Genomic DNA, 12,984 nt, shown 5'->3' with positions numbered 1-12,984 from the left:
TGCTGACAACTATCATGTTTACACACTGGACGTTTATATCACTGTTAAAAAAAGTAGGCCAAAGTTACAATTGTGTGAAGATCAACTTAACCGCATTGATAGCAGTATGATGTGGTATGCGTTTTCGGTGTAGTCCAAAATATAGACACATGTTAATGACAGGAACACCACCTAAAACGGTATATTTTCAATTTTTCACAGTTGCGATAAGAAAACGTCTAGTTAAAATATATGAATTCACTTTATTTTAAATGCACGTAATTGGATTTGATTAATTCTAATGTACATAATTGGCCGAACCTAAAAATACATCCAACGCAAGTCACGTCCAATCATGTGATCAGCTGTTGGCATTTTGACCCCGCAGTCCGTGAAATTGTAAATATCGGTCACCGTTACCATACTTTCTCAACATCAATTTGCGATGAAAACCAAAAGAAACAGATTATCATTAAGTGTAGTTTTACTCAGTCGACTTAACTAAGGTAGTTTTTCACACGTTTTAGCAAAGTAACATATCCTGTACAGAGATCAGCATGCTTTTGTCAAGACACAAGCCGATCCGTGAAATGTAAAGTGCGTTCAGTGTTGCTCATATTGATTAGTCCCACGTAATGCTACATCACAGGTTGATACGAGCAAGAGTATATTTTCATTTTCAGTTACGTTTAGGTGGTTTTAGAAACACTACAATGTGTTCATGTGCAATGAAATTTAAAAGTGAAGGTTTGAGAGTCTTTCTATCTAATATAGGAATTTCGATAAAAATATGTCTACATGTCATAGCTTTTTTTCACACCGTAACATAAATTGTTATTTTCTGTAGTGTTTAATGACCGATATCAAATTCTATAATTCTGTCTCAGAGTTGTTGTCGGTTGCTTCATACACAATGTCAAACAAGAATATTACAGTAATATTTGCTATTTGATTCATAGCCGGGGTTTTCTGTTAAATCGCCAAACGGACTTGATTGCATGGGGCTCTCCTAAGAGAATTATTCATATAATACAAACAACGGTTTTCCTGACTTATAATATTGCTAACCTCGGAGATGAAACGCAATCGGAATGAAAACACTGGTAATAAGTAAAAGTTTGAGTATTTATATTTATGACATGAACTATACCGCCTGACTTACGTCAAACAGTGAGACGCAATATAAACTATGATTTTTATAACACATATGACCAGTGCGCATCACATTAATGAACAGGGATTTTCTCGAAAATAGCAACCTGCCCAGTTAGGGTGAAACGGTACACCGTGGCTTTAGAAGAACCGCGGTATTTTGCATACGGTTCCGTATATCGTAATGCAATCCAAATTCGTTATTTTCGGTTTTCTGTCTAGTCATAAAATGACAGTTGTGTTCAAGTGAAATAACGATGATTATGGTTATTTTGTTTTCATGTTATTAAACAATGTAAGGGTTTGCCCTTGTCAATTTTGGGGCATTGTGATTATATCTCATCAATGCTGGAAAGGAGAAATTATATATGCATCAGAATGATGTAAACTGAGACCTTGTCTTCGCTAAAATAAATAGTCCAATGTCCTCAAAAAACATCTGCACTCGTTGTTTTAATAAGACAGTATATAGAATTTGCAGAATCGCGTCTGTTATCAAATGAACAGTTCCCGGACAGTGTTCTACAAAGCGATGGTGGCAGTAAGTTGATGGTAAGTTACTCTAACACAAAACAACATCAACACCCTCGTCTGTCATACAGACCCTGAAACAAATATATCCCAGAAAACCCATGCCAGTCAAGAATATGTGGCACGCCCAGGGAGTCTCGGGCTTGTTTTCATTACAATTTTTGTTAAACTATGAATAATTTTGTCTGTAGCCGGTAGTCTACTAGTAATACTACCCTTGCTGTCGTCAAAGCTAAATTTAGACACAACGGGTTTTCCTAGCTACTATTATAGCCCGTGAGCAGGATTTTCCAAAAGGAAAAGTGCAAAATTCAGTATATTTCAACAGGTAGATATAATCGTTTGGTATACAAAACTTCATAATTTTAGATAGGCATACATATTGGCAATATGTACTCACAAGTGTTGAAACTGTCAAACTCCCTTGTGGTGCAATAACATTAGAAAATATACAAAACCGAGACATCGTTTGCCAATTACCGTGGCAACACTCTTTCCCGAACGAGAAAATGCTAGAAATATACTTTTATAATTGCGATTTAATAATTACCCTTCGGAGTCATACGCTAATACGCTTTGCACAGTTGTGCATGTAATAATTTAACTACGTTTTACCCCATGTCATTACCAGAAAGAAACATTGAAAACACGCTGATGAACAGGTGGTGGTGTAGTTCAGTTTCAGGTCAGCAATTTTGTTTATGTATTCAAAAGCTATGTTTTCAACAACCACAGGTACTTACTCAAAATAAGCAAAAATTTACAAGAGAAAAAAATTGTTTTTCACTACCGTGGTCCGCGAGTCTATTGTTTTCTTCAGTAAAACAAGGGTTTTATAAGCCATTTAGATCCTATGTGTAGTTGTATTTTTAAACGGTAATTAATCTCTTACGTAAAACTAAATCGAGAAAATGGTTCTAAAACACATGTACATGTGTATACAAATAGAATAATGATATACTGACGTACCACAAAGACCCCAGTTATCATGATATAGTCTTCAATTTTCCAGATACTGTTCACAGTCACCAGTGCTTTACCGTCGGTATCTGTAGCTACAAATATTTTAACAGAGGCATGCCCAGAAAATATACCGTTGGAATTTACATCGGCAAAATATACTGATCTAGCGCTGATTTACTTACAAAATAAACTCGATGGCCGAATATCCATAAACACGATGAAAAACAACACGATCCAAATATAGCTCATCTGAAGGGGATTTCCCTTCTATAAGTAGACGCACTCTGGATTTCCCAGTGTCTAAATCTGTAGATTCAACTGATACGGCTGCGCGTGCGCATGTGCGGTGATCTTTATAGACCGTTGTGTTGGTTGATGTAAGATTCAGTACTGACAACGCTCGCTACTTAGCAGTAGCGTAACGTTGTTGTTGGTATGGGTGATTTGCGGGACAGGGTAGAGGCTGATGGGGCACCAGCTGTTCAACCCCACCTAACCCAGACAGCTCAGTATAAACCAACAACTGAGCCCGAAAACGAAGCTGACAAACTCAAACAGAGGCTGAACACATATGCAAGATGGACGAGCAAGAAGAGTGCACTGCAGTTAGCAACCGCCGGATTTATCTTCACAGGTATTTTGCATCTGACAGATTTCATTCCCTTAGATTTGATTAGGGAGACTATATTTGGTAAATTATCCCTGTCGATTTGATTAACGTCAAACATAAGTTCACTCTGCACAGACCTATGGTACATTTTTTGTGTGTTTTTGCAGTTTTACCGGAGGTAGATCTAGATCTGTATTCTGCGGTTTGAAGATGTGTGTTTGAAGTTGGAAATATATTTAACAGGTATCACAGACAAAGTGGAGTGCCAGTCGTGTGGTATTCGACTGTACAACTGGCAAGACGATGAGGATCCTCTCCAAGCACACAAGAAATATGCTCCGGATTGTGAATTCATGATAAAAAATTTCCCCCAAATCAAAGCACCGCCTAAACCCAAGAAAATCGTCAGTGTGAAATACCCTCTTTACTCAGATTATGAATCCCGGCTGAGGAGTTTTGACTCTTGGCCTTTGAAGTGTGTAGCCCAAAAACCCGAAATGATGGCCCGGTCAGGCTTTTTTTACATAGGGTCAGCTGACCGGGCAAGATGTTTTCACTGTGGGGTGACGCTGAGAGACTGGGACACTGACGACTACCCACCTTGTGCACACCGACAATGGTCAGAAAACTGCCCCTACGTTCAACAGCTCGATGTGGATGGAATGAAAAAAGAAATTGAAGAATGGGAAAGGACTGAGAAATTGAGAATACAGTTTGAAAATTCGACCTTCATCGACTGTTCAAGCAAACGTAACAATGGGTATGTTGGTTTGTACGGTGCCGGGGACATCACAGTGGATTGTGCTACAAGTGGTGCAGCGGCCAATCCCCAAGTCCACTCCCAAGTTTCGGATCCTTCTAATGACGATTTCGGAAACAGTCCCGCGATACAAGCCGTAGTTGAAATGGGCTATTCTCATGACATGATAAAGCAAGCCATAGACATTAGAAGAAAGAATGGAGATGGAGATTTCCCCGATGCGGTCACTCTCTTTCAAGCAATCATGGATATCGAAGACGGAAGATGAAATCTACATGAAACCAACGCCACGGTAAGCACCTATGAGAGGAAGGTTGGTGTCCACGTGACTAAACACATATCGGTGTGTGTCACCACTATCAACTTGTATGATAAGAGTGTCAGCTCGTATAATGCGTTTTGACACGCATTTCTTTCAGTCTTTCTTGTACAATCATAATGGTAAGACAATGAATTGAAATTGCCACATGGTTACTGAATATTGAGAGTTTGGACAGAATGATTATGGAGAAATATAAAGACAAGTTTTCGTGTTTTTGAATATAATATTTTGATATTCTGAAGATCACTTGTGTTTTGCAGATTAACTAACTTTTTATGTAGACTATACAGTAACGATTTGTGTTGGTTTGATTATTTTGTTAGGTGCATTTTGTTCACGACAATGACCTTATTAAAAAATGATGTAATAATGTCATTTTAATTTTGTTTGTTTCAGTTGCATGTACCATTCCACACACCCTTGTGGTGGAGCGCGAGCTAGTCATGTGAGAGGATGATCGAGATGAGGGATAAAACAAGATCCGTCAGCCAAATTTAAACTTGAACTTAGTTCAGTAATTGAAAATATTGTGTTAGGAAAGTTCAAGTTCATATTTGGAATCGATCTCAGGATTGCAGACTGCACTGAGAGGTTTTGTGCACTGCACTGAAAGGTTTTGTGCGCATCGTATTCGACTCATTTGGCACGTATGTTCGACTTGTTATATAGCATTTTAATAAGTAATATAACTCCTGGCTCCTCTTCTGTCCGAAAATGTATATTACGACCCAATATTTAACATATTTCAGTCTGATTCAGTAACACATAAACAGTGATCGTTTCTTATTTTTGTTCTAACATGGTGTTTACTGTTGTAATAGCAGCATAAAAAAGCACTCTGGTTTCATGGAACTGCGTTGTAGGCCAGTTGAGTCGAATAGGCAATGATATATCCTTAACTGACCACAACACCACTGTGTGTTGTCAGAATTCTAACATTATTAAACATCCAGTCCTTGAATAGCTTTTTGGAGAAGGAGAAAAAAAAACTAGAGAGTTTAAGGTACCAAATATGTTCTATGACCAATGCAGGTTTTGTTCACATTTCAAGCTATTCATAAGGATAGCTGTTTACTGACAAGGGATTGCTATGTAAACAGTTTGGCTGATCTCAAAATGTAAGATCAGACTGACAAATTTAAATATAAATTATGTGGAACAACAACGTTCATAATTCTTTACCATCTGGTGGTTATATGATGTCATAACATTAGGTCGTCACAATATTAAATTGACCGCAAATAGGTACAAGCATTTTGGACCCTTTTAAGATTAAACAATTCATTCCCGCTCCAGACATCAAATGGATATTCCACAACCCTATCAGTATTTTTATAAATGGTGCTTTCAAACTTGGCTGTGAATACAATTGATATGTCGGTATTGTACATGTGTATATAGTAGAATAAAAACTTTGTGCAGTGAAACCTTGTTAATTAGGACCGCTAATCGCTGGGGTCAAAGAAGCATGTATAGCCGTCCCAGAAAAGGTTCACTGATCAGATCTGGCAAGGTTTCACTGCACCATATAACCATATAATAACTGGATCTTAACTACCCAAATGGGAAGTCATATTGTTTGTGTACACCTGGTGTAGGTGTGTGTACTGCCTCCAATAGCTGCAAAATTGCTTATACCTTTTACTATATTCAGTCTTAATGAGTTGAATGGGCATGGTATTTATTACTCGCCCGTGGAAGATGCTGCAGTGTAATATTTTCGCCTCAATATTACACTAGTGTAATACCGCTTGATGTATGATGTCAAAATGGTTCAAAGTTGTGACATCACAATGCTATTGTTGATGTGGCGATCTTACTAGACCTTGCTTGACTTGAAAGCTGAGTGTCCTCACACTGTAGGCAATTTCGCAGCAGTTTCTGTCAATGTTGGCGAGTAATGAACAGAATACTAAACTCGCTTCCGTGAAATACCATTTTCATTAAACTCATTAAAGATTTAGTACCAAACTGGCTTTCGCTCGTTTGATACCAAATCATTAACTCGTTTAATAAAAATGGTATTACAAGGAAGGTCGTTTAGTATCCTCTATTGGGACAACAGACCTACAGTCTGTCCATTCAATCATTTCCCTTCTTTCTATTTGAGGAAATTTGATCTAAAATTGTCAGAGAATATTTACAATAAATTTGCAGTAAGTTTCAATGATAGTGTGTATGTCTCCTTTAATAGTTACTGACGTGGAGTTTATAGTGTGCCTATTAATCTCCAACTTGATTTTGTTCTTTATAATTTTACTTCTTTCAGTACGACATTGGTGAAATCCATGATATTATCAGGGGGCAAACATGTATGAAGGAAGTTTCATAAGCTTTCTAGCAATACTGTTGTGAAGAACGCCTTAATATTTTACATTTTATGGAAATATTCAACTAATTTGAACATTAAGGGGCCTAACTGTCAGTTTTTGGAGGATCTTTGGGATATGTTGTAGTTGCAGAGGGAAAACCACATATTATCGATATTTTATTGATAAAAGAATATGTTATTTATTTTATTTTTTTCATCTTGCCACAATGCAATTTATGTTTCAAACATTTTTTCCAACAAGTTGAAGCATGTATTCCATCATTTCTGGAACAAATCAAAGGGTCTATTCTACACTAATGTGTGAGGTAGGAATAGTCACACAGTAGAGCCGGGTTTGATTCCGCTCATGGGTACAAGATGTGAAGCTCGTATCCCAGCTGGAATATTATTAAAAGCAGTTTAAAGCCCACTCCTCCTCATGAGTAACTGGTTTCGAGATTATTAGTATTTTCGTTAACAATCAGTAAGTAGGCTTCTCACTTCCTTGATGATCATCATAGATTTCACCCGGACTGATTTACATTTGCATTTCCTGTTGGCCAAAAAATAATAGAATTATTCATGTACAGTTAGAGGGAAGAAGCCTCTGTTGAACTTAATTCAATCATCGTGTATTTTGTGTATTTTATTTAATTCGAAGCACCATGTACATAGTCAGTCTGGTTTCATTGTTTGAAGTGTATTAAATGTAAATGATATTTAAGAACTTTATTTGTCAATATGCTAATAAAAGCTATCTAGTGTTTAAAGCACTAGTTTGTCCGCTGCACATTCCAGTTCAGTTTCCTACATGGGTACTGTGTTTGAAGCAAGGTTCTGGTGTCCCTATTCTGTGAATGCTACATGGGATTTAAAAACATGTTCCTGGATATGCTTGAGTTTTGGCCTGTCAGCAAACCAGGAAAGTATGAATTGGTTGTATGTTCTGTTATGGGTAGCGCCAGTGTCCTTGAACTGGACTGAGTTAGCATAATCACTTACAACGTTGTGTCTTAAATCTTGATGGACTCGTTTGATGCTCATGATGTCAACCACTGGATTAATTTGGTTAATGCATGTGATCTCTGTAATTTTGACTTGAGTGTTCAGTGTTGTGTCCTGCATATACCATGTTGAAAAGTCATAGAGACCGTGGCGGCTAATGGGATGGGGTAATCATGTCTCAGATGACACCTACCCCAATTGTTTAGATCAGTGCTCATACTGTTGATCACTGGTTTGTTCCACATCCGATTATTTACCATTCTCTTCCCAGAGAGGTTACTTGTCATATCTTCCTACGAACGGGATGGGGTAGTCATGTCTCCGATGACACCTACCCCAATTGTTTAGATCAGTGCTCATACTGTTGATCACTAGTTTGTTCCAGAACCGATTATTTACCATTCTCTTCCCACAGAGGTTACTTTTCATACTAGTATCTTCCTACGGGAATGATTATTTACAGACAGCCGCCATATAGGTGGAATAATGCCGAGCGTTAAATATCAATCATCGGTGGGTATACCGGTGAACATTTCTTAAAATTACTGTCATTGCAGGAAGCATTAGATTCTAGACTTCAGACTCTAGACTTTTATCACCAGGAATCCGTAAGAGGTCAATGTTTTCATGATTATAAGATATTTAACGCATCATCCGTGATTACCTTGAGTCACATGGCTTTACTGTACGTTAAAACTGCCAGGTTTCGGATTTTAAGTGTTTCTCAGCCTTACCAGGATATACAGTGGATAGCAGTGGAAATACGGGAGATTATAACCACAGCTGTATCGAGTCACATATGGAGGGAATACATATAACAGATGATTTCAGATGTTAGGCATTTCATTTAGACGTTAGCACACCTCCGCTCATTGGATGAATGAAGGTTCAACGTTTGATTCAGTTACCTCCGTGAAGGTGTGTCACAATGTATGTCAGCGAGGATATTAATACGATCGAGTGGTATTTACATTCTGCTTCCCGGTCGTTAGCAAAGCATCCAATCGGAGTGCTATTTTGGTGTTAGACCATACCAACTCCTGTAACTTGTGTATATCTCGCCCGTCTCCTGGCGAGGGTGGGTGTTCAGTCTCGTTGACGTGGTTAATACACACCTTCAAACACCAGTTGCGTAGAATGCTCACGATGTTAATCCCTGCTTGGTTAACGCTACCTAGCGATATTAGGTTTAAGAGCATAAAGCAAACAAATACAAATGCATACACTGGTTTAACTATGCCAGTCCTTATTTTATCTTTTTAATTTCTTATGGTTCACTTCGTACACCCATTAAAACCCGGATCCATCTGAAAACCCATACCACTCCTTCCCACCCTCACTCCCACCCATGTGGATCCGCGTACAGTTAACACTTCTTCCTTCACCGCTTGACGTGGATCTATTTTTAGATTTCTCGGCTTTTCCAGTATGATCATGGAAACTTACCGCCTGTGTTGATATCGACCCAAATGACCTGGCGTTTATGTAACCAGTGTTTACCTCCCCTGCCGTTTGTATATGAGTTATATACGAGACTATATATGGTCTTCCTTTACCACAGGACCGTAGAAGGTTGTGGTATTGATTGTCATTGTCTTATCAGGTCGAACTGTTGTTGTCGCGCGCATATAGGAAGACTGGTGTTTTTTCTCTGTTGCGCAACCCTATTCGCTCGACAGTTCCCCCGCTTCATAGCATTCCTCATTGACCTGGCAACAATTTCACCTGGCACATATTTCGCCCTACCCTTCTTGCAACTCTGCTTTGCATTGGTCCATCCCATATCTTTAAAGGGCTTAGCTTACACTGATAACCTCTTTTCGTCGGATGGCAGCTGTTACGCAAATGGACATAAAGGTTATGAACTATTCAGGTCTATAGAATTAAATTAAATGCAGCTGAGACTTGGGGGGTAATTTCTAGAGCTGGGGCAGTACAGACTTGCTAAATCATCCTACTCCTTGGTTGGATTCACTTATTCATGTGTTGTCTAGGGCACGGGACAAGCTTAACTGGTCTAGTAACCCGACTCTGTTGTTCATTTACGTTTTGGTTGTAGTCATATTGAATGCTCGGTCGTTATTTTCTTGTGCTATGAATGAGTGAGATTTTCCTTCACGTTGCTTTGATTTTTTTTTCCAGATTTTTATGGCGGTATGTCAGCGTCATATGAGGCAAGTCCGAAACAATCAGGACAACCCGGAACATTGTCTAGCCTGACGGGCAGCTCTGCACAAGTCAGTTATGACTGCTTGGCTTACAAGCCCCAGTGCATTTACAGGGAATGTAGTATAAACCGGCAATAGAAACGCGGATTTTCCACACCAAAGAACAGAGTAAACACTACACAAACAAATATCAAGTAAAGCGTTGTGCAAAGATAGAGATTGTTTGAAATGAACAAAACAATTTATAATTGTGTCTTATAAGTATAGAAACTTAATGATATAATATAAAACTAAAATCGAACTCTCAAGTTCTATAATTTGTAGATCGATGCTCCTGTTGTTGATCACTGGATTGTATGGTCCCAACTCGATTGTTGAAAGACCACCGCCACATAGCTGGAATATTCCTGAGGGCGGCGTCAAGCAACAATAATCAATCGATCGATCGATCGATCGATCAATCAATGATTGTTAGAGCCATACGTGATTTTGCGTGACATGATTCAGTCTCATAATAAACTATTTTCCATTTTTATGCGATGTGACAAGTGTAAGTAAGGTCCTGACTACTGTTTACAGCGTCCACAACAAGGGTACACGTCGTCAGTGACAGGATGGCTTGTGTGGTAGCTTAGTGGTTATAGCGTTTTCTCTTCATGCCGAAGACCGGGTTCGATTCCCCACATTCGTGCGATCTGTGAAGCCGTTCTCTGGTGTCCGAAACTGTCATATATTGCCAAAGGCGGGGTAAAACCACACCCTCACTGTCACCGATACGACAGGTAAGTTATACAACAGTGCATGATCCTATATCAACTCTAATCTACCAATAATTTCACATAATTAATACGGTGTATTGGATGGTGCGGTGGGGCATCTTACTGGTTAAAAGCACGCTGAAGACCCGTGTTTTATTCTCCACATGAGTACAGTGTGTGAAGCCTTTTAATTACTAGTGTCCACAGTTGTGATGTTGCGAGAATATTGTCAGCGAAAAGCCATCCTCATTCAGTCAGTCAAGTTGTTTATCAGTTGTTCTATGCAAAGTCAAATGTACATGCTACTTGTATTATATGGACCATGAACCTTACCTCTGAGTGGTATCATTGCGTTCTTTGTCCTTTGATGTATCGCTTATCATACAAGCAAGTGTAAGCATGAGATGAACTATCTATAAACATGATATAAATGCTAGATAAATATCCAAAGGTTCAGATCCCAGGAAGTAATTTTAGTAAACTCGTTTCATCAGCTTGTAAAAGTAATGCGTCAGTTCATAGTAGGTTTGGACAGGCTTTCTGGTGATCCTAATCCTGTATACACAAGCTGTTAAATAAACGTTAAAATCTAGTTTACCATTTTATTGGCAGGCCAAATCTGGCATTATATACAACCCATCAAAAGTTTAGAACAGCTCACTTAAAGGACTCACAATATGTTATGTATATACATGTATGTGGTTACATCGAAAATGAATTCCTCCACTAACTTGCGGGAACTAGGTGTAAAACGTATGCAGATGAACTGCACGAAGATCATGTATAAAAATGCTGAAAAGCATCTGCAAATATTGTGCATGTGAACAGCTGTGTTTGGGTGTAAAATTTTGTTAAGAATTCTCCAATTTTCACTGGGTCTCGTCATTTATTGAACTCATGACAAAAATCTTTCAACGTTACAAATTTGTTTACAATGCCTCAGTTCATGTGTAAACAGTACCTTTAAACAGTGTGGAATATTTTGCAAAATCTATTTGGAACAGTTGACTGAAGTAAGTGATTATATTTACACCATTGACTCTTAACTTTCAATGGGTATAGTGTATTTGTAAGGTTGCTTCGAGCATCGCATATATATTCCTAATATATGTTTTCACGGTACGAAGACACACACTGATAACAACAACGGCACATGTGTAATTGTTGCATTTTTTGCCGCATTTCCGCCCAATAGAATTTGTTTCGACATATGAAATCGGGTTATTCACTGGACTTAACGTGTCTGATATCTGTGCCCTGTCGTACTGCCAAGTTGACGTCATCATCCATATATTCTTTACCATGACACATTCATCGTCCCGAAAGTGCTTTTTGTTCATTTTACCGCATCTGTTTCAAACCACAGGCCCTCGTGTCATTGCCAGGATTAAAGATACGCATGGTCTACATATAGCGTATTGCCAAGCGTTTCAAGTCGGCGGGGTCATTTCAAATTGTTTATATTGTTTTAATTTGATCCTCGCAAAGGCACGAACGCCTGTGATTCAAGCATGACACCACTGGTCAATTACAGTAAAATCAGCACTCTACGGTACAGATTCCAAAACATGATTATCCAGAAAGTGTTTGGGAAAACCACAGAGGACTATCGTTATAGCCACGTGGTCAGAGAAAAATGTCACTATCTGTTGTGACTACCATGAACATCGACAACAGCGTGACAGCGGTGATCCACAGATGAAAGGACATGTCGAATACTACCTTGAGGAATGTTTCGGTACTCTTGCTGAAATTCTTGTAGTGTCTGAGGTGACCGATTACACTGGCGCAAGTGTCGATCTAAAGTATCCCATAGACGGGGACAAATCAGGTGATCGATAAGGCCATTGTAACACATGAACATTGTTTGCAGGATAAGTCCTGTCAAACACATGCAACCTGAGTTCGAGCATTGTCATCCTCTAAAGGAATCCTCCTTTGGCAGTAAGGCAGCCTTAAGCTGAGCGGGTTAGGCGGCTGACATTGTGGGCTGGCGATTAGCTGCCTGACTCTGAGAGTGCGGGTTCGAATCACACATGGGACTCAACCAAAAAGTTCTAGAATTTGTTCTTTACTAAGAAAGTGTAATCCCAATTATGACGTGTTACATTTGACCACTTTCTAAATGGCATTATGTAATCATATGTTGTATGACGTAAATAATAAAATTGATTTAATGAAATATTTCAATAAACTTCTTGTTTTTCAGTGGGTTATTGAAAAACTAGTTATGCTTCTAACTGTTGAAAAGCAATTGAATGAAACAGATACATTATTGAAGGATTTGGGGGGTAAAATACATATTATTTGATAGTAATATTTACCTAAGAAAATATATCTTGTCCCAGACATTTATGGATAGTTATTAGGGTTTTATACCATGGTATACGAGAGGAGTAATCAGCACATGATTGTTCCAAACTGA

The 12,984-nt window shown here is 38.6% G+C and overlaps 1 protein-coding gene across 1 annotated transcript; it reads left to right on the top strand.

Annotated features, from left to right (window-relative positions):
• The first annotated feature begins 2,956 nt into the window (after window positions 1–2,956).
• LOC137265392 (baculoviral IAP repeat-containing protein 2-like) lies at window positions 2,957–7,725 on the top strand. Its single transcript, XM_067800791.1, has 3 exons — window positions 2,957–3,259; window positions 3,479–4,287; window positions 4,714–7,725. Exons 1-2 carry the CDS (start codon window positions 3,061–3,063, stop codon window positions 4,261–4,263), a joined length of 984 nt encoding a protein of 327 aa, XP_067656892.1. The 5' UTR covers window positions 2,957–3,060; the 3' UTR covers window positions 4,264–4,287; window positions 4,714–7,725.
• Window positions 7,726–12,984: the final 5,259 nt, after the last annotated feature.

The sequence above is a fragment of the Haliotis asinina genome, chromosome 15 (assembly GCF_037392515.1).
Source record: "Haliotis asinina isolate JCU_RB_2024 chromosome 15, JCU_Hal_asi_v2, whole genome shotgun sequence".
NCBI classification, from domain to species: domain Eukaryota; kingdom Metazoa; phylum Mollusca; class Gastropoda; order Lepetellida; family Haliotidae; genus Haliotis; species Haliotis asinina.
The sequence above is the reverse complement of the archived record's forward strand: the minus strand, read 5'-3'. Positions and strand labels throughout refer to the sequence as shown.